Consider the following 20,850-nt stretch of genomic DNA (forward strand, 5'->3'; position numbering starts at 1 on the left):
GGATTATAACATGGTTCTAAGGGCAGGGGATACATCAGAACACTAAAGTCCAGCTCCGACCTGGAGCAGGCCTGAGAAGAAAGTCTTGCTCTCTTATTGACACAGTCTCAATGGGAAGGTTGTATAATTGTCACATGAGACCAAAATGTGTGTGTTTCCACATGTAAAAATCTATGTTGCTTTATTGTCTTGTTGTGACACGGAGCAATGATGTCCCCATGTTCTAATCTGTGGCCAGGACATCAAATGTCCTAAAAAGGTCAAACAAATGTGTGAAATTGTGGAGGCCAGCCCTTGGGCTAACACTTTGGCGAGCATAGCAGGTGTGCAGCTGTGGGCAGCTGTGTCCTATCACAGCTGCAGCCCTGGCTTCAAAATCACCAAGACTTGTGACACTGTTTTCCTGTCCATGCCAAAGCCCCTGGCCTTAAAGCAGGAGTTCCACAGACATTTAGTTATATAAGAGATATTAACACCCATCAGTCTACAGATTCGAAAATATACATTCAGCAAATTTCACCCACCTCAGGCTTTCATGTCTGTTTACATGTTTCAATTGGCACCATCAAAAACAAAGTTGCTTTTTTTTTTTTCATTCTACCCTGGAATATCCCTTTTCTTTTAGGAAAATATTCAATAATCTTATTAGCTTAAGAGTGTAAATGTGGCTGAATTCCCATTCTGCAAAAGGAAGTTTTAGACTTCTGAGATTTTTAAAGGATCCACCTTCTACTACTTCTAATAATTTTTTCAAAAGAAAACGTATAAAGACTCGATAAAAAGAATACTTCCTTAGAAGATACAAAAAGTCTGGTCACACTAGCAAGATAGTCTGTTTCCCTGAACTCTCCTTTATCAAACAGTCACTTGTAGTGTGTATTCACTGATATTTGCCCTTTTTGAGGCCCTGTTTTTTGACTTTCCTTTAAAAACTGTTACCTCTCAGTTTCTATGAGTCTGTCTTTCACACAAGGAGAGTAGAGCTTGGCTTCTCAGAGCAGTGCTTGGCAAGCACAGAGGCAGGAAACGCAGAAGGGAATGAGTCTGTCAGACTCATTTTCTTCTAGTTCAAATGTTTATTTCAGATTCGGGAGGAAGTGGAGTGGTTCCTTTCCATTTCCTCCTCTCTGGAACCTGCGAGTTGTGTAAGGCTTAGAGAGTCTTGCTCTACCACACAGCATCCTCATAGGTTCACAGATGGAGAAAGAGACTCTTCAGAAAACTCCAGGTTTGAACAGAGCAGGATTCATAGCTCTTGGTGCCCTCCCAGGAACTTCTCTTACGGGTTGAGACTAGAGCCTCGAGCAGGACAACTGAGAGCCATGCAGAGGACGAGGCCAGTGGGCTAGGGAACATCCTACACCAGCTCCCAAGGGGCAAGGGCCACGTCCCACCTGACATAAGTTCCCAGTCCTGCCGCACAGCACACCCCAGACCACTTCTGAGCCAGGGAGTTCTGACAAAATTTATGAATGCCACAGTGAGATCTGGTCCCAAGCCCACTTCCTAGGTTCCTGAGACTTATGTTTCTGACATCAGGATGGAGTTTCAGGAGCAAAACTTAAAATATACCTGTTTTAGTAATGAGCTGGTTTCAACCTTAAACATGCTGACTTTTCCAATCCACATTCTGATATCACTGTTTTATTTTATGACAAGCTATTTAAATCACCACACTCACAAGCTCAACTCTGCAACTTGCTTTATTGTCTATGCAGTTGACACAGGTCATTTTTAATGCCAAATGGAGACCATCAGAAACTAAACTAGAAAATCTTATGGTGGGTTTACTACTAAACTCTAACAGATGTGCCTGACTCTAACATTAGGACTGAAGCATAATTTTAGGTACAAATTACTTATTAAGAATATTTATAGACAGAGAACTTCTTCAGCAAAGAACATAAGACATTTAACACAGCTTATCCTGTAGCTGAGCAATTGATAAGGAAGTCAAACATTGTAAATGCATTAATTTTGGTTTGTTTAGGAAAGTTTCCAGGGAAGAGTGCATGATCTAATCATATTGGTTTTGTCAAAGAGTTTTAGAAGATGAAAATCTGACTCATCATCTCTACTCATAGCTTAGACTTTTTTGAGCTGTATTACTGTTTGCTCGTCACTAATCATGTTCATGCTCACCAAGATCTCTGCATATAAAATACATACTCTTAAGTGCAACTATATTTACACTTACTCATATATTTACATTTACACATCCAATACTACATCAAGGTTCTATATTACGTTCTGGATGAACTCCTGAAACAAATTAACACTTCCATATGTCAAATTTCCTCCTAAGGGCCACTTATTATGATTCATGTGAGCTAACAATATATAGAAGGCATATTACATTAGATACAATCACAATATTCACTTTAGAAACCGAAAGTACTCAAAATATAAATTTAATTGCCATCCGATTGTTTAAAATTCCCTCTATTGGTCACTAACTAAACAAGGCAGACTGATTGTAAGTACAATAATGTAACAAGTCTTTTTAATTAAGAAAAACCAGGATGAAGTGGGGGAAAGGAAAGATAATGAAACATAGTAAAGATCATAATGAGACAAACATTTCTACTTGAAGATATTTTCACTAGAGGACACTAAAGGCAAGCTATGCCAAGTCATGTACTTTTCACACACAAAATTATATTGTATCAAATTTAAATTTGTTACAACTGCCATGTACATTACACCAGTGATAAGGAAAATGTAACTCAATATCTGATCTAGTGAAACAGCAACCAACATTAGCTTCTAGCCACATGAAGACAATCTCCAATGACATTACTGGTGTCAGCTAAACCTCTGCCAGTTTGTCTTCTCCGTCCATTTTTAAATAAATGTGTGACTATCTCAATTAGGAAATCTTGAAGTCTCTATGATGAGGCAATTTTGGTGCTCATTTTCAGTGCCCTGCATTTGCTGTACTTAAAATAGACACTTGTACCAATGTCCTTTCTATTACCCCAAGGGGAAAAAAAAAATCACATACACACCAGTCCTTTTTCTTTCAGCTCACAGAGAAGCAACTTGATCCAAGCAGTGTTGAAACCTGAGTAGGTCACTGTACACCACGATAAAATTCCCTAATCCCTGAGCCAACTCTCCCTAAGGGGGGCCTCCTCCTGATCCTCCACTTCCCAGGCTGACTTTTGCATTCGCTCTCTCTTCTTTCCCCCTTTCATTTCCCCTACCTTCAAGCCTTGATATGTGATCCACGGTGGGGGCTCAGGTTTCCGTTTTTACAGCTTAGGCCGTGCTAGCTGTATACATTCCTTTCTTTCTGCCGGGCAGTGATTACTTACCAGGGCTTAGTTTACACTGGTCCAGATGAAAGCCGTTCAGATGAAGGCAAACACAGCCAGGCAGCTCCAGCGGCACCGATATGAAGCTGCACAAGGCCACATTGTGTTCTCGGTGACATTCTGTTGCACATATTTTTACATAGGGCAATCAACTTGTTGCGTTCCTCTACAATTTAGGTTTGGGGAAATGGAGAGGTAGTAATACCAGGAGGTTTGGGGAGGGGCTTTATGGATGTGGTTATTAATATTAAAAGCAGAAAATATGGATGAGTTCAAGATAACCCACCTTTTGACTTTGAGAAATCACTTTAAAAATGAGAACTTTGGGCACTATTATATTAGAAGAATGCATACTGAAAAACTGCTCTAGAAATGGGATTTCATCACTCACTGGCATGGTGTGCACTGACCTGACTGAAGATTTTGACCTGGGGTCTCTTACACATTGTTCCAAACCAGGGAAAAAATATGGATCCTTCAGGCAATTGAATTCTTTGCTGCGTAAAACTTCTTATTTAATGCTACTCTGTACTGAAATGACAAGGATTAAAACTTCAAATAGTAGGTGGCGATATGAAAGAAAAATAACATTTTAAAAAGAGGAAATTCTGTGCACGAAGGTTAATTCCATACTTAGTCCTGCAGCACTGACTAAAAATTGTGTAATTTTTCCCCTTCACACAATGTTGTTTTTGTTTCTTCCTCACCAGTTCAGACAAACATCTGTTATACTGTAGAAGGACAACTATCTCCCAAACCACGGAGTGCTCCTGCAGCCAAAGTCAACAACGTGAGCCCCAAGCATCGAGCACAGTCAGCCTTTATATCCAGCCGGGATAACATTTCACATGTTTTGATTAAAATTAGCTAATTTGTAATCCTAGAACCTATGAAACTTAAAAGCTGCCATCCATATAGATCACATTAGGCAGAGTGTTTTAAAGGGCCAGTGCACACTGTGATTTCTTGGTGGCTTCACCTCCCTCCTCTTCCTCCAACTCCAATTTAAAATGAAATAGAAAAGTAATCTGGAAGTGCAGCACAGGAGGGAAGGGTGAGTGAGGAAGAATGGTTATCCTAAACTGTCTGAATTCCAGCCCCCATGGGAAGACAACTCCTACTGGTATCTTTAAAAAATAATAATAATAACTATCAATGGAATCAGTGGTGGTTTCCATCACTAGGAATGGCACTGATTTCTAAGGCAAATCTTCCTTAACTCTCCTTGGACTGAAGCTGCACCACACGCTTCCAGGTGCTAAGTTCCGCACCCTGAAATCAAAACTCTTACTCCAAAATGTTGATTGCTACAAACATTTTCTGAAAGAAAGGAACGCTAGCATACACACCTAGGTACTATATAATAATATATATAGTATTATTATCCATGGGCCCCTTTCAAGACACTCTCTAGAATATGCTTGTTCTAATCAAGACGATGTCAAACTGCAACAGATTTTACTTAGTTGCTTGACATTTTCCTCGTTTGTCTTTTAAATACCAACTTAACCAACCTGACCAAGTCAGTGGGCAGTGTTAAGGATTCTATGCAGAAGATGGGGAACACCAAGAGGGCTCCAGAATGAAAACCAAAGTGCTCCCTGAAATTTGCTACTTGCTTGTAACTCACAGAAAGACAAAAATTACAAAGAAAATATTAAAAATAAAAACCAAGGGAGACTCGGGAAATCAACACAAAACAAAACCCTCACCGGGCAAAAGCTGCAACTTCATGGAAAATAAGTTGGTGGGGGTGGAGGGGGACGAGGGGGGTCCGGAGCTGAGCGGGGCTCTTGTGCAATCACTCCAACGCGAACAGCTGGAGCGCCAGGCCTCCGCGCTCGCCACCTCTGGAGCACCGCTGGCCTGGCGGGGAGCCCGGCCTTGCCAACAGGACTCCGGGCCGGCCTTCGCGAACAATGGGCAGGCGCTCTGCGAAGGCCGCCCCTCAGACAGCTATCTTTTCAGCAGGGCTTGCCCGGGTCTGCTTAAACTGGGAAGTGAAGCATGCAAAGGCTGAGAGGGAGGCGGAGGCAACCTAGTGAGAGGAGCGAGCAGGGGCGGGCGAGGCGAGCCGGCCGTCAAAAACGGTACCTAGACCCGCGCCGCTCGGGCCACAACTCGCCTCGGCACTGACAGCCCCTTTACACCGATGCAGCAGGCTACTAGGAAGCGGTACGGAGGAACCGGGAGATGAACTAGGAAGAGGGGGGTGGAATCGAGCGCTCCCGGGGTGCCCTTGGCTCGGAGGCTTTCTAACTTTGGAGGGATCCGGGGATGGCAGCCGAAGAAGAGGGGAGAAAAAACTACCCCACCGACCAGGAAAGCCTCTTCACCATACCCACCCTCAACTTGGGCTCCGGGTCCCCTCCTCCCTGAAACGCGCCCGTCCCAACCTGGGGTTTATAAGGTTAAAGAGCCTGTGGTTTCCCGGTCGCCCCCCACCCCCACCCCCATCAAATCCGAGGCAGGCAAATCTCCGGGATGCAGCCCGACAGTTGGCCTCTGTTTTGCACCTGGAGGAGGAGCTGAGTCGTCCAGGGCATCCTACGGAAACTGACAAGCGCTCCCCTTACACCCCCTCCCCCCCAAAAAAAAAATCCATACAACAGCCCAAAGGGAGCGGGCGGAAGAAAGAGCTCAAGCTCTCTGGCCCCGAAGTCCAAAAAATACCTTCATTTCCTCATTGATCTCCCTCTTCACTGGGTGAGCCGGTTTCCTGCTCCTTTTATTTTCCGGAGGTCTCCCTTCTTTCTCCATTTCTGCCATGTTTTTGTGTCTGGTTTCGGCGGAGATGAAATGGCTGCTGCCGCCGCCGGCGGTGGTGGCGGAGGTGGTGGAGGTGGTGCTGATGGTGGCGGTGCTGGCGGAGGTGGCGGTGCTGGCGGGGCCGGGGCCGGGGCTGGGCGCGGGGCTGGGCGGGGGAGGAGGGCAGGCAGGCTCCGGAGAAGCGCGGTCTCTTCTAGCGGCGGAGAACGTCAGTGGCTGTCAGAGGGAAAGGGAGCTCGAGGGGTCTCGGGGATGCCGCCGCCGCCGCCGCCGCTCCGGCTCCCGCCGCCGCCGCCGCCAACGCCGCCGCTGCCGCCAACGCTGCCGCTGCCGCCGCCGCTGCTTCTGCTGCTCCCGCCGCCGCTCCCGCCGCCAACGCCGCCGCCGGGCTGCATCCTCGGTGCCCCGTGGAGTCGTCAGCCATCTTCCGGCGCTCTGTCCGTCTGCATGGGCGAGGGGGACGAGGGCCCGGCGCGGAGACAGCGGCTCTGGGCGTGCGTGCGTGGATGTGTGTGTGTGTGTGTGTGCGCGCCCGGGAGAGCGCGCCAGCCCAGGCGCCCAGCGCCTCCCGCGAGCCGAGCCGGGGGCGGGCCGGGGGCCGGCGCCGGGAGCAGGGGGCGGGCGGGGGAAAGGTAGGGGGGGCGCTAGGACAGCCCCCAGCTCCCGAGCGGGCGTGGCTTCCACCGTCACAGCAGACGCTGATGCTGCGCGGCTCCGGGGGGCTGCTCGCGGCCGCCGGGCTCATCCGAGGCCGGCCCCGGCGGGACACGGCGCCCCTCGCGGCCGCTACCTCGGTACGACGCCCCCCGGGGGCCCCGCTCCGACCCCGGCCGCCCCCTTCAGCTCCGTGATGAGCTCTCGGGTGGACTTGGAGTTGGGTTTCGAGCCCGAACTGGAAGCTGCTTAGGAAAAATGAATGGGGTTGCGGGGAGGAGATAGGGCGGTGGGAGGGCGTGGGGACCAGAGGTCGCGTTGATAGAAGGCCGCTTTCCGCCCCCTATCCAGAAGAAGGCAGACTGAGGTCGCCCCCTCCGGATGGCAAGGTCGGGGTCTCGGGAAAAGGAAACCACAGTCCTGACCTCCCCACAGCTGTCGGGGACAGTGTCGCCTTCTGGGGGCCACCTCAGGGCTCGGGAGGCTGGAGGCCCCTTGGAGATCCCTGCGCCTTGCTCGGCTGGTCCCCAACGCGGCGCGGGTGACGACTGCGCTTGCAAGAAAGCTTTTGCCTCTCAATGAACCACTTAGAAGTAGGACATCTCGGCCTACAGCTCCCTGGTCTCTTTCCTTTCTTTTCCCTCCAGTTCTCGCTCTCTCTCTCTCTCTCTCTCTCACACACACACACACACACACACACGTGTGTTTGACTACAAAGTTAACAGCGTTACCCCGTGCGCACCCGTCTCCCGGTGCGCTTGATATAACCCCCCCCCAAGATTAGGTGTCGCTGGGAGTGCAGCGTCCCGCGTGGGGTTCCATTCTCCAGGGACCAGGACTAGCTGACCACCCCCGGCGGGACCCTCCCCACCCGCTGGGTGACTCTTTGCCCTCGACTGCCCTGCGCGCGTCTTCTCTCCCCAGTCCACCTCGCTGCCCCTGCGCTCGCGCGCCTCCCCTTTGGCCCTCTGCGTCCACTCCCGGGGCCAGGCTCGGATGGCGTTTGTCCCTCTTTGGGTCGAGGCAGTGGCCTAAATGGTTAGATGAGTTTTCGGTGACATACGCAGCTCGTACACGCGGCGGGGACAAGCTGACATTCCCGGCTTCGCTTTCCCGCGCCGCGACACTTCGTAATTACCTGACACAATGCGATATGGGGGTGTCCATTGTTCCATTCAGTGTTATTGTAGAGTGTGCACTGTGACAGTGGTGGAACTTAAAATTGCACAATTTTTAAAATTTATTTTTACTAAAAGAATGAGTTCGGTGTGCAGGATATGAGTAAGCTTTCCATTAAAATCTCAGTTTGGCCTGTCAAACGAGGCTCATCCTGGGTATTACGCTGCCTAATTTGCATCTTGGCGTTGTTTTGTTTTTTTAAACGTCGAATTAGGGCTCTTTGGGAGCGTACTCGGGAGTACTGAGTACCTCCACGTTGGCTATTTTGCAGTTTAGCATCGTTTTGTTTCGTAAAGGTCAAATTACAGATGCTTGGGCGTGTACCCAGGAGAGCTGAGCACCTCCTTTCGTCTCTTCTCTTCCCTGTCTGGAGAAAGCGAGGAGAAGCCGCACCCCGCTCCGCGTGGCTCGTGGATCCCAGGCGAGCCAAGAGGCCAGATGGAGCGGGGCCAAACCAGGCTCCGCTCCTGCAAGGGGTCCACGCGAAACCCTTGCCCCCAGAAAAGTTAAAAATCCTGGGGCGGTTATCCCGGACGAGAAAAACTCAAGAGGACTGATGAGGTATTAGGGAGTGCTCTGCAGTACAAGAGTTCGAGATTTTTTTTACGGTAGCCTCTGGGAGCGTACCCAGGTATACACCGGTTTTGAGCCCAAGTGCTCTGGCCAGATCTCTGGCCAGGAGTCCTCAGGAACCCACGGTGGGACCCAAGACCATCCAGACAGCGAGAATACCCGGAGGAGCCAAAACCTGTTGGCGCTAACACAACCCCCGCCCCCTTCCTGGAACGCTAACACAACATTCTCATTTTTAAATGAGTGTGTGAGAGTGGGTGTATTTCTCAGTGAGAAATAGGCATCCTAATGCCATTGCTGGAAGAGAGAGAAGAAGGAATCTTTTTGATTTTTCAATCTGAATTTCATCCAAAACATCTGATAAATAGGATGTGGGTTGGAGTTAGTTTTCGCTGTTTTGTCCTCTCGGTCTTTAATGAGAAGTAGTGAGAAAACTTTTTTTTTTTTTTACTTTTGAATAACTGTGGAAAGGTATGTTGTAAAGTGTACACAGAAAGAAGCTTTTTGTCTTCTGGAGACATATTTAAGTCCCCTCTGTTTCCTTTGGTGCCAGAACCATTACAATTGATTCACTGTTGTTCAGTTGATATCAAATAACAAGTTATATACCCCAAGTCCTAAGATACAGTTTCACAAGTTAGGAATAAAATAAACAGAAAAGGTGAACTGTAGCCCAGAGTTATATTTAGAGGCAGCTACACTTCCTTTAAAGAAAATTACTTGCTCTGCCATAGTTCAGGCATTTAATACAAATAATCATATTAATCAGCCACCTGTTCCTTCACAGGCATATGTCCTCCAGAAAACTGAGGTGAGAACATCGAATTAGAATCCACAATGCATGTCATCATTGACAGAATGAAAGCTCATAAAGTATGTGTAAGGAGACTTTTAGTCTTGAATAAACCTCAGAGCTTATGATTTTTACACCTCGGCAAAGACAACGTGTAGTAAAAGTTGCTCTGTCGTGTCTGACTCTTTGCGACCCCATGAACTGCCAGGCTCCTCTGTCCATGGAATTCTCCAGGCAAGTATACTGGAGTGGGTAGCCATTCCCTTCTCCAGGGGATCTTGCCAACCCAGTGATCGAACCCAGATCTCCCCCATTGCAGGGAGATTCATTGCCGTCTGAGCCACCAGGGAACAGATGAAGACAATTATATAATGGGTTGCTGTTTTATGAATTTGGATATATCTTGAGTCCAGTAATGTTCCCTGGATAACTTCAGACACTCTGTAAGAGTATAACCCAGTGTGGACAGGACAATCTCTTACTTATCTTAGAAGAGCCACCCTTTACTCTATGAATTACTTTTATGCTTCCCAATCATTAGCGCCCTCCCACTCTCTCTCTCTCTCACACACACACACTCAAGCATACATCCAAGACAAACCCTGAACAGAGAAAAAAATTCCCTTTACTAGTCCTGCCAGTCACCAAAATAGGGACAAGACTGACCTTTCATTACATTCATTCCTCAGGTATATTTTTATGAATTTTACTCTTCAGGGTTGCTCTTAATGTTCATTCTAGCCTGATTAATCCAGAAAATACTTCAGAGAGTGGATAGGAAGGAGACCCCAGTGTGATGTGCCTTCAGCCCTCAACCTCTCAATCTGCTTCTTTGTTATCTCCAAGAACACCTAACTCAGAGGCCTCGTCTTCATGACTTAAAAGAAATTAATAGAAATTTGCTGATTGATTAGTATGATAGAACAACAAACTTACTTTTGTATATTATCTAAAATTAATGCTCATTTTGAACAAGCTCTGTAATCTAACCAAATGTGGAGACTAAAATATGTGGGAAGATTACTATGCTAAACACATTATAAGAATTGTCTCATCTAATATCCACAAAACCCTATAAGGCAGCATCTACTGTGATGCCCATTTTACAGATGAAGAAACTAAGGCTTGAATAAGCTAAATTATTAAGTCACAAGCTAGTAAGTATTGGGATTTGAATCTATAACTTTCTTTTCAACTCTGGATTTGGAGTTCTTGACACTATACTAATCTACTTTGACATACTCCTTTTGACAATCTGTATTTTGTATAATCTAAGGCCCACATTTTTCAAATTTTAACATCTCTGAAATTGTGACATATCTTTTAAGACTTCTTTAAATTTTAAGTAACAGCTCCCCCGCCCCTGCCGCATTGGTATATGAAGAAATCACATATTTTCCAAAACAGTGGTGTATTTGGTTATGGTAGGTTATGCTGCAATATCAAATATCAGAAAATCTAAGAGACTTAAAATAGGTTTGGGACTTCTCTGGTGGTCCAGTGGTTAAGACTCCACACTCTTAATGTAGGGGGCCCAGGTTTGATCCCTGGTCAGGGAACTAGATACCACATGCCTCAACTAAAGATCCTGCATACCACAACTAAGACTGTGCAGCCAAATTAAAACACACACACCACACACACACACACACGCACACACACACACACACACAGGGGAGGTTTATACTACTTGCTCACACAAAGTTTGCTGAAGATCTATGTGACCCTCCAGGGGGCACTGCACCTTTGTACCAGCATATACTTCCCGTAGCTACAAAGTAGAAGGTAAAACCTTGGAGGATCTCACACAGCAATTAAATGCTCCAGCTTAGCGGTGACATAGGTTACTTCTGCCTACAAATCATTGACTAAAATTAGTCACATGGCTCTGCTCAACTGCTAGGGAAGCTAGGAATTGAATGTACCACATTCTCCAAAGGAGTGAAGAGCTGGATATGGGCAAGCATTTATGAAATATGGTCATTAGGATCAGTTAATGTAAATATCATGGATCTGTTTTAATAAAAACCAATGAGCAACAGTTGGCCTGTGATCTGTTATAGTCCATCATAAGTGCACTTTCAAAATTCATGCTTGTGTTTAACTTCAAAGAACAAAATTCAGAATTCTTCAAAAAGAATGTTATGAAACAGCGTAACTATAATTCAGGAAGTCTACAGGTGAGCTTCAGGGCTTTGGAACCTTCTAAAAGGATATACCAAATCTTCAGTGCATTTTTTCTGAGGAATGGGTCATTCTCTGTTGGGATTCATGATTTATTCATTCCTTTATTCAACAACTATGTGTTGAGAGCCCAGGATATTCCAGGCATGATGTTCTGAGTTGTTGGGATCCAGCAGCAAAGATGACACACAAGTTCCCAAATCTCGTTAAGTTTATAATCTGCAAAGGGGACAATAAATAATAAAAAAAAAGACAATTTTCGATCCAGATAGGTGAGAAAAAAGGACAACGTGATAGGAACTGGAATTGGAAAAAGAAGTTGGGGTCTACTTTTAGCTAAATAGTCAAGATTAACCTTTAGGAGGGAATATTTGATCTGAAATAAGAAAGATGAGAGGGACTGCCTCTGCAGAGGTCTTATAATCCTTGAGAAAAGTGTTCTGGTCCAAATTCTAAAGGAGCTGAAGAATACACTCATACACTGGAGGCACTGAAAGCATCTGGAGCATGGGGAGTAGTAGGAGAGGTAGTGGAAGAGGAATGCAGAGGCCTGATGTGCTGGGGCCTGTAGGTAAGGGATGGATAAGAGATCAGAACTGTCTAGGTTTGGAGTCTGAAGGCAGAGGGCAGAGGTGAAACGTGCCTCCTGCCTGAGATGGAGCCCAGAACAGCATCTGTGCAACATGGCACAGTCAGGCACAGTGGGGGTTGGCACAGTGGCGTGCAGGAACTTGGACAGAAGGGTCTGGGGTTGCTATCAATACCCTCCACTCACCATAGTGTGCATTTCATGTGTGGCTGAGAGTACAGTAGGTGTGACTCTGAGAGACTGCAGAATTTTTATTTTAATTTATACATAATCTTGTATTGGAGTATAGTTGAGTTACAATGTTTTGTTGGTTTCTAGTGTACAGCAAAGTGATTCATTGTACATATATATAGTCTTTTTCATATTCTTTTCCATTGTGGTTTACTACAGGATATTGAATATAGTTCCCCATGCTATACAGTAGGACCTTGTTGTTTATCTATTTTATATATAGTAGTCTGTATCTGCTAATCCCAAACTCCTAATTTATCTGTCGCCCTTCCCCTGTCTGTGAGTTTGTTTCCATTTTGTGAATAAATTCATTTGTATCATATTTTAGATTCTGCGTACAAGTGATATCACGTGGTATTTGTCTTTCTCTTTTTTACTTACTTCACTTAGTCCATCCATGTGTTACAAATGGCATTATTTCACTTATGGCCTAGTAACATTTCATTGTAGTATGGAATATTATACCACATCCTTCTTTATATGTTCATCTGTTGAAGGGCATGTAGGTTGCTTCCATGAGACTACAGAGTTAAAGAGACCTGCCCCTAAAATGTTTGATCAGAGACTCCACTAGGACTTCCACATCAGAGGCGGCCAGCTGGAGAGGTGACTGTGGCTGAGGAGTGAACGCCACCCACCCACCCACCCACCTGTTATGTAGGTGCCAGCCCAGTGAGAAGAGTGTAGGGGTGGACACGAGAGAAGATTAAACCAGCTGAGATTATCTGGAGGTTTCATTTCCACCTCCTAGCATGGGAGTCTTGTGAAACAGACGTTGGGTTCAGTTATAAAGAAATGATGTGTCATTTCAGTCCAGTCAGTTCAGTTCAGTCGCTCAGTCGTGTCTGACTCTTTGTGACTCCATGAACCGCAGCAAGCCAGGCCTCCCTGTCCATCACCAACTCCCGGAGATCATCGAGGTGGTGATGCCATCCAACCATCTCATCCTCTGTCGTCCCCTTCTCCTCCTGCCCTCATCTTTCCCAGCATCAAGGTCTTTTCAAATGAGTCAGCTCTTCCCATCAGGTGGCCAAAGTACTGGAGTTTCAGCTTCAACATAAGTCCTTCCAATGAACAACCAGGACTGATCTCCTTTAGGATGGATTAGTTGGATCTCCTTGCAGTCCAAGGGACTCTCAAGAGTCTTCTCCAACACCACAGTACAAAAGCATCAGTTCTTCGGCACTCAGCTTTCTTTATAGTCGAACTCTCACATCCATACATGACTACTGGAAAACCATAGCCTTGACTAGACGGACCTTTGTTGGCAAAGTAATGTCTCTGCTTTTTAATATGCTGTCTAGGTTGGTCATAACTTTCCTTCCAAGGAGTAAGCGTCTTTTAATTTCTTGGCTGCAATCACCATCTGCAGTGATTTTGGAGCCCCCAAAATCAAGTCAGCCACTGTTTGCAATGTTTCCCCATCTATTTCCCATGAAGTGATGGGACCGGATGCCGTGATCTTAGTTTTCTGAATGTTGAGCTTTAAGCCAGCTTCTTCACTCTCCTCTTTCACTTTCATCAAGAGGCTCTTTAGTTCTTCTTCACTTTCTGCCATAAGGGTGGTGTCATCTGCATATCTGAGGTTATTGATATTTCTCCCGGCAATCTTGATTCCAGCTTGTGCTTCTTCCAGCCCAGCATTCCTCATGATGTACTCTGCATAGAAGTTAAATAAGCAGGGTGACAATATACAGCCTTGACGTACTCCTTTTCCTATTTGGAACCAGTCTGTTGTTTCATGTCCAGTTCTAACTGTTGCTTCCTGACCTGCATACAGGTTTCTCAAGAGGCAGGTCAGGTGGTCTGGTATTCCCATCTCTTTCAGAATTTTCCACAGTTTATTGTGATCCACACAGTCAAAGGCTTTGGCATAGTCAATAAAGCAGAAATAGATGTTTTTCTGGAACTCTCTTGCTTTTCCAATGATTCAGCGGATATTGGCAATTTGATCTCTGGTTCCTCTGCCTTTTCCAAAACCAGCTTGAACATCTGGAAGTTCACGGTTCACATATTGCTGAAGCCTGCCTTGGAGAATTTTGAGCATGACTTTACTAGCATGTGAGATGAGTGCAATTGTGCGGTAGTTTGAGCATTCTTTGGCATTGCCTTTCTTTGGGATTGGAATGAAAACTGAAGTTTTCCAGTCCTGTGGCCACTGCTGAGTTTTCCAAATTTGTTGGCATATTGAGTGCAGCACTTTCACAGCGCCATCTTTCACATGTAGCAAATATCTGAAGTTTTTACATGGATACTTACAGCTGACACATATATTTTACCTTATAACTCAGATTTGCTTTTAAACAATTTTTAAATGAAGTTTTCTGACTCCTGAAGTAAATTTTGTACATTACCTGCCTGATTATTTACTATCTAAATAGTATCACACAAACAAGAATGTCTTTCCTTGGTATGGCCTTAATGTCATAATAAGACCAACTTAAACAGAGAACATTTTCAATAATTATCCCAAATTCTGGTAAATACAAATTTCAACTTAGTATCTGAGTTATCTTGAATTGTCATTGCCTTCTCCAATGACATCTGTTGATGAAATAAGATCTCTTCTCTGTATTAGATTTATGTAGATACTAATGTAGATATAATAATATCATATTTCCTTTAGACAATCAAATGCCATTAAAATGATTAGCTCTCTGACAATCTGATTTTGAGTTGTATCAGCAACAATCATGTCTTGAAGTCCTGCTAGAGCTAAGTACTTTGCGCAAACTGTGTCAATTATTTCCCTCAAGCATGCTTAAGAGTGTAATTATTCCCGTTTCACACCTTAGGAGACCGAGGCTGAGCTCAAGGTCACACTAGGAAATGGCTGATCCAGAAAAACATCTTCGGTTAGCCAACTTCCAGACAGGTGAGGTATGCTGCCACCTACTCCACTTTCTGCTCTTCTCTGCTCAGCACTTCTATCACTTTTTTGGGGGAAAAGAGAATATGCAGATACAGTAAATAATTCTAACTTCTACTTTATTCTAATTTACACCTGGATGTTATAGGAATTAAAATATCCATGACCAACACTCAACTTTTAAAAAATAACATACTACACTGTAATATTCTCAAACCCAACATGGTATTCAGTGAATGGTTACAGAGAATTGATATCTGTGTTTTGACCCACCTCCTTTGAGAAACATTACATGTTGTAAGAAACATTTTTCTTTCACAGAAATTTGTCTCCAAAGTGCTGTCGAGCCATAAGTTGTCTCTTTATTACATCCCAGAGGGAAGAATTTGAGTGGAAAAGATTCCACAGTTTAACCATGAGAGGACATTATACATTTCAGTGGAAGAAAAAAATTTTTCATCAAAAGCTAAGTAGATAAAGATGCTATAATAAGTCTTGGGATATAGGCTGTGCATTTGTTTTGCTTTGTTTTTTAAATCCATGAAAGTTACTAAATCTGTATACCAGATGCTGAAGTAGGACTCACTCAACTCAGTTTTGCCTTTTCCATCTGAAGTCAGTCAGTCTTTAGGGCAACTGATTGCTTTTGGAGTCTGGAGGTGAAGGAGAGCTGGCAGGGACAGACGGAAGAGAAGAGAGAAGATCCAGGGACAGTGACTGCAGGCTGCGCTCCCCCGAGGAAGTCTCGGGATGTACAATATGGGAAAGTGCCAAAGTCCTAAGCTGGAAAACAAAGCAAAACCAAACCAAACCCCAGCATGGGGAAATAAAAGGAAGTTCAACACTGAACAGAGTGTGCACAGGAGCATCTCTTTATGTGAAGAGCAGTAGAGTTTTGTGACCTGAACACACAATTACATAGAGTTTAGTAATACAAAAGCTACTATTTATTGAATGCTTTTTAATAAATAGGACTTTAATAAGTAGTACTGTGCTTACTATCTTACAGAAATCGTTTTATTTGATCCTCACACAGTTGACAGAGTCACAGACTGTCCCATTTTGCAGATGAGGAAACAGAAGCATGAAGCCGTTGCCGACTAAGTGGGCCAACAATCCGACTGGAATCTAGAATTCTTCCTGCCACCCTGCAATACCAATGGTTTTGATGAGGGGTCTTGCTTGCAAGCAACAAAATGAGCTCTGACTATCTAAAGGAAACAAAACTGTTGAAGGAAAGGGGGCTCATAGAATCCGAGAGGCTGGAAGAACAGGCTTGGGAAACAAGGAAGAACCCAGGGCCTAAGGAGGCCAGGCCATAGGAACACTCTATCCAAGATGCCACCATCTCTGCTTCTGCAGCACCACACCTTCTAGAAATGACTGCTGGACATCATGCTGACCCCTTGAACTGCTCCAGATGCTTCTCCTTCATCCCGGGGTGCACGGGCCTGTGTGGGAGGGTCCGTGGCCTGGCACTGGGGCCCCTGCTCCATATTTCAGGGTGAGGGGAGAGTGCGATTCAGTCTGTTTGGCATCTACAGTGGAAAGTGAGGTCTTATATCCCAAGATCACATGCAATGAAGAATTCCCCTAAACGCAAGGACAGATGGATTTTGACAGCCAAAGGAATGTTATAATGTCCTTCCAGACTACCCGCTGTAGCAGCTTTGTAGCAAATCATTCCATTAGGAAAGTAAATGTAGGGCTGTTAAAATAATTTTGAAAGGTCAGGCAAAGGTGGAATTATGCAAACATTAAATATTGCAAATCAAAACCTGACTGACCTAGAATTTCATCCTAATAGATTTATTTGCAATCTCTAAATGCAAACTTTAAAAAGACAAATTTGGTAACCCATATGCTAAACAGCAATTAATTGGAATGTTTAGGGAATGGAATAGTTCTCGTTAACTTAAATTTGTAACTAAAAGTTATTAAGCCCTTAAAAAGACCCACAAACCTTTATATTTGAAATCTTGTCACTGCAATTCTTTATAAAATATTTGGATTATGAAGATTTTGCAATGCCTCAGAATTACTGATGCCACCATATGTGGTTGTAAAATGCAGTGGGCGTAGATTGCGCTAAATGTGTATAGATCTCAGGGTATGCATTCTATATACATTAGGCAAACTTCTTTTTTTTCATTTTAGGCTAATCCTTTTGTAAACTTTTATTAACATCTTTATTTTTTAAAAAAGAATTATCATTTCCTAATGTAAAGGAAGAAATGGCTATATATTCAATTACAAATGCAGAAACGTATAGTACCATTTGACCTTGAAAATGTAATAGTCATGAAAGCATCCAATGTTAGTTTATTAGCCAAACTTCTGATATGAGTTTGCCTAGGGAGATGGGACGGAGAAGGCAATGGCACCCCACTCCAGTACTCTTGCCTGGAAAATCCCATGGGCGGAGGAGCCTAGTATGCTGCAGTGCATTGGGTCGTGAAGAGTCGGACATGACTGAGTGACTTCACTTTCACTTTTCACTTTCATGCACTGGAGAAGGAAATGGCAACCCACTCCAGTGTTCTTGCCTGGAGAATCCCAGGGACGGGGGAGCCGGGTGGGCTGCCGTCTATGGGGTCGCACAGAGTCGGACAGGACTGAAGCGACTTAGCAGCAGCAGCAGCAGGGAGATGGAAGGTAAGAAAAAGGGAGACTAATCCTAGTGAAGTTTAGAAATGGCAACCGTTTGAGTTGGGGCTTGATGAATGACGAGTAGGGTATTGACAAGTGAGGGAGGGAGAAGGAGGAGCATTCTAGGCAGGAAGAACAATATAAAGAAAGGTGTCAAGGCATGAAAATGCAAATAGAAGGCCCTGGGTTCTTCCTTGTTTCCCAAGCCTGTTCTTCCAGCCTCTCGGATTCTATGAGCCCCCTTTCCTTCAACATTTTTGTTTCCTTTAGATAGTCAGAGCTCATTTTGTTGCTTGCAAGCAAGACCCCTCATCAAAAGGGAAGGGGGATAATTCAGTGGGTTTAGGATGAGTGTATTAAAGGGGATCTGTGAGATCACCCCAAAGGCAGGATAGAAACAGATCATCAATGGCTGCAAATGCCATCCTAAAGGAGCTTGAATATTTGCTGAACTATAATCAAAATTATTTTATAATAAGGTATTATATAGGTATTTTTCATCCATTTTACAGATGAATAAACCAAAGCATAAAAAGGTTAAGTGACTTGCCTAAAGGCATTCAGCTAGGAAGTAACAGAACCAAGATTTAGATTTAGATCTAGCCTGATTCTAGAGCCTAGGATCTTAACTTTCAACCTATGTGATTTTAACAAACCATACTCCAGAAGGCATTATACAAGGAAACATAAAAGCAGTGTTAATTTTACAATTATTATTGTAATATAGTACCTGAGGAAAAGACATATGCAAGATAACAGACTATTTTGAGGTTGTAATCAATAAAGATGATTTTCACATTAGCTTTCATAGCTGCAAGAGGTTATATTGTAGGAACCCACAGAAGGATGTGGGTTCATTTATTTTTAGATCCCTCCCACCATACAAATATATTAACATTATATATATATAAATACTATCTTTGTTACTTATTTCCTATCTACCTCCTTTGAAAAGGAAATCTCATTTATTCTGGTCATTACAAGTAACCTAAAGGAATTATAAAGTGTCTCCTTGTAAAACACACTTGGGGGCTTCAGTGGTAGTCCTATTAAATCAATATTAAAAATGATGAAATCCAATAAAAACATTAAATCCAAGTCTTAAGAGGCAGGCAAAGAGTCTTGTATAAAGAGAACTGAGGCATGATTATTAAATATGAGAACCAAGGTGCAAATATCACCAATAAATCCTTTGGAAATATTTTTAAGAAGGAGACTGTCTCTCTTAGAGTCTGAGACAGATGAAAAACAGAAGGGAGTTCTGCACCCAGAGGACTTCAAAGATTGAGATGTTGACCAGTTCATTCGGCTTCAGTGTCTTGGAATGACCACAGACAGGCTGTTTTTTAGCTTCCTATGCTTAGTATGGCACAAGTACTTTAGAAGGATTGTTTTTCTTCTTTCTACAGTAGTAAAAGAATCTACTGTCATGAAACAGACCCCCGGGTCAGTGTTACAAGCAAAACCCGCACCTACTATGAGACTCCTACTTCTCACTCTAGCTTTCTCTCCTCTATTATCACGACGATTTCAATTTCAAACTGCAGCCGTGATCGTTCATTTCCCTTTAGAAAGAGTATGAAGCTGAAACATCTTCCGAAGCATAAAACCAGATACTTACAACTTAAACTACCCATTTCACATTGTTTGGAACTTAACTTAAATCAACCATGTGAAGACTTTCTTGAGACAATTGGAATATTAAGAGTTTTGGTCATTTGTTAGGTGTAATTGTAGTTACTTTTTTTAAAAAAGGAAGTCCTATTTCTTATAAATAAATTCTGAAATATTTTGAGGCAAAATATGATATCCAGGATTTGCTTCAAAATACTCCAGCATTGTTGAGGAGTGAAAAACGTGGATAACTGCCCAAACTGGGTAATAAACACATATGGTCTCATTATCCTATTTTTTCTACTTTTGTGTAAAGTTTGAAAACTGTAATAGAATGTAATAAAAAGTGAAAAAAAAACAAAACCCATTTAAAAACACCACAAAAATACCTCTGTAAGAGAAGTCTAATTCAAAAGAGGGCTTCAACAGTGAATGGAATTTTTATCTAAAATAAAATTCTAAGCCCTATAACTTGCAATATCTTTAAAACAACTCATGACCATAATATTTGCAAGCAAACAGCATTTCAATCATTCTTGCAGTGTGTACATGCTTATCCTATGTGGGTAAATTGCGTGCTTTGTTCTGGAGTTAAAAACAGCCATTCTCCTAGAAGTATAAGAAACAAAAGCACTTTATATCTATATTGTTTATTGATTTGAAGTTGGGAGGATCTATGGTTGAATAGTGGAGAATGATGATAGAACAAGCTTTCTGTGTGCTGGGCACTGATCTAAGTACTTTACATTTATGAACTCATGAGAATATTCAAAATTACTCATTAATATAGGTAATATTGTTCTTTCCACTTTACAACTAAGAAAACCACAGAACTGACAGTAAATGACATAATTTGCCCAGTTTGCACTATTGGTTAATAGCAAAGCTGGGGTTCAAATGCAGGGAATCTGACTCTTGTGTCATGAGCCCTTAATCACCAAGTTCTGTCACTCTCCATGGAAAGAGTGTCTTGTAGACTTGTTTGTTTAGACTTTGGGAACCTAGTCTCTTTTATTCTTAGAAAAACAAAGTAACTGTTACTCCCTTTGACATCAGCATATTCTTTTTGTTTTGTTATGTACTTCAAACCTATTACTCCCAACTTGGTCATACCAGCCCTATAATATTCAAACATATTTATTACAGATGTTTGTTTATGGCATAATTTCAAAGAAGAGAAAACATCACAGCAAGTTCTTCTGGTTTAAAGCAGGGAACTTTTGAGAGGTTCAACACCATAGTAGTTGACAATGACATCTCTCTTATGTGGGTGTCAGCTGTTGGGAAATGACCTTACATAATTTGTCCCAATCACTTATCACTTTCTCTCAGATGGTCTTCTGCGAATTCTTTTCAGCCCAGCAAGTTGATATCATGGCTTCCATATTTCTAAGTTTAATGAAATCTCTTTCTCGTTCTCCCTCTCATT

The 20,850-nt window shown here is 43.4% G+C and overlaps 1 protein-coding gene, 1 long non-coding RNA gene and 1 other non-coding gene across 5 annotated transcripts in view; 2 read left to right on the plus strand and 1 right to left on the minus strand.

The window, feature by feature from the left end:
- Positions 1 to 6,611, minus strand: part of SOBP (sine oculis binding protein homolog) — a 171,429-nt gene extending 164,818 nt beyond the window's left edge. Inside the window, exon 1 of one of the 2 annotated variants that reach the window (XM_055432834.2) lies at positions 5,991 to 6,611. In XM_055432834.2, the coding sequence (XP_055288809.2) occupies positions 5,991 to 6,086 (96 nt within the window). In that variant the 5' untranslated portion in view covers positions 6,087 to 6,611. The remainder of the gene's footprint in view (positions 1 to 5,990) is intronic. The other variant, XM_055432833.2, reaches the window with a different exon arrangement.
- LOC148776317 (uncharacterized) lies at positions 5,372 to 18,020 on the plus strand. Of its 2 annotated transcripts, none has more exons than XR_016038420.1 (3): positions 5,372 to 5,492; positions 15,085 to 15,164; positions 16,168 to 18,020. It is a non-coding gene; the product is annotated as an uncharacterized LOC148776317 (long non-coding RNA). The 2 variants fall into 2 exon arrangements; XR_016038421.1 differs by lacking the exon at positions 5,372 to 5,492 and adding an exon at positions 5,944 to 6,023.
- On the plus strand, positions 10,772 to 10,844 carry TRNAK-CUU (transfer RNA lysine (anticodon CUU)). Its single transcript has one exon. It is a non-coding gene; the product is annotated as a tRNA-Lys (tRNA).
- Positions 18,021 to 20,850: the final 2,830 nt, after the last annotated feature.

This window comes from Moschus berezovskii, chromosome 10, assembly GCF_049115385.1.
Source record: "Moschus berezovskii isolate FMDL1 chromosome 10, NW_MosBer_1.0, whole genome shotgun sequence".
Classification (NCBI taxonomy): Eukaryota; Metazoa; Chordata; class Mammalia; order Artiodactyla; family Moschidae; genus Moschus; species Moschus berezovskii.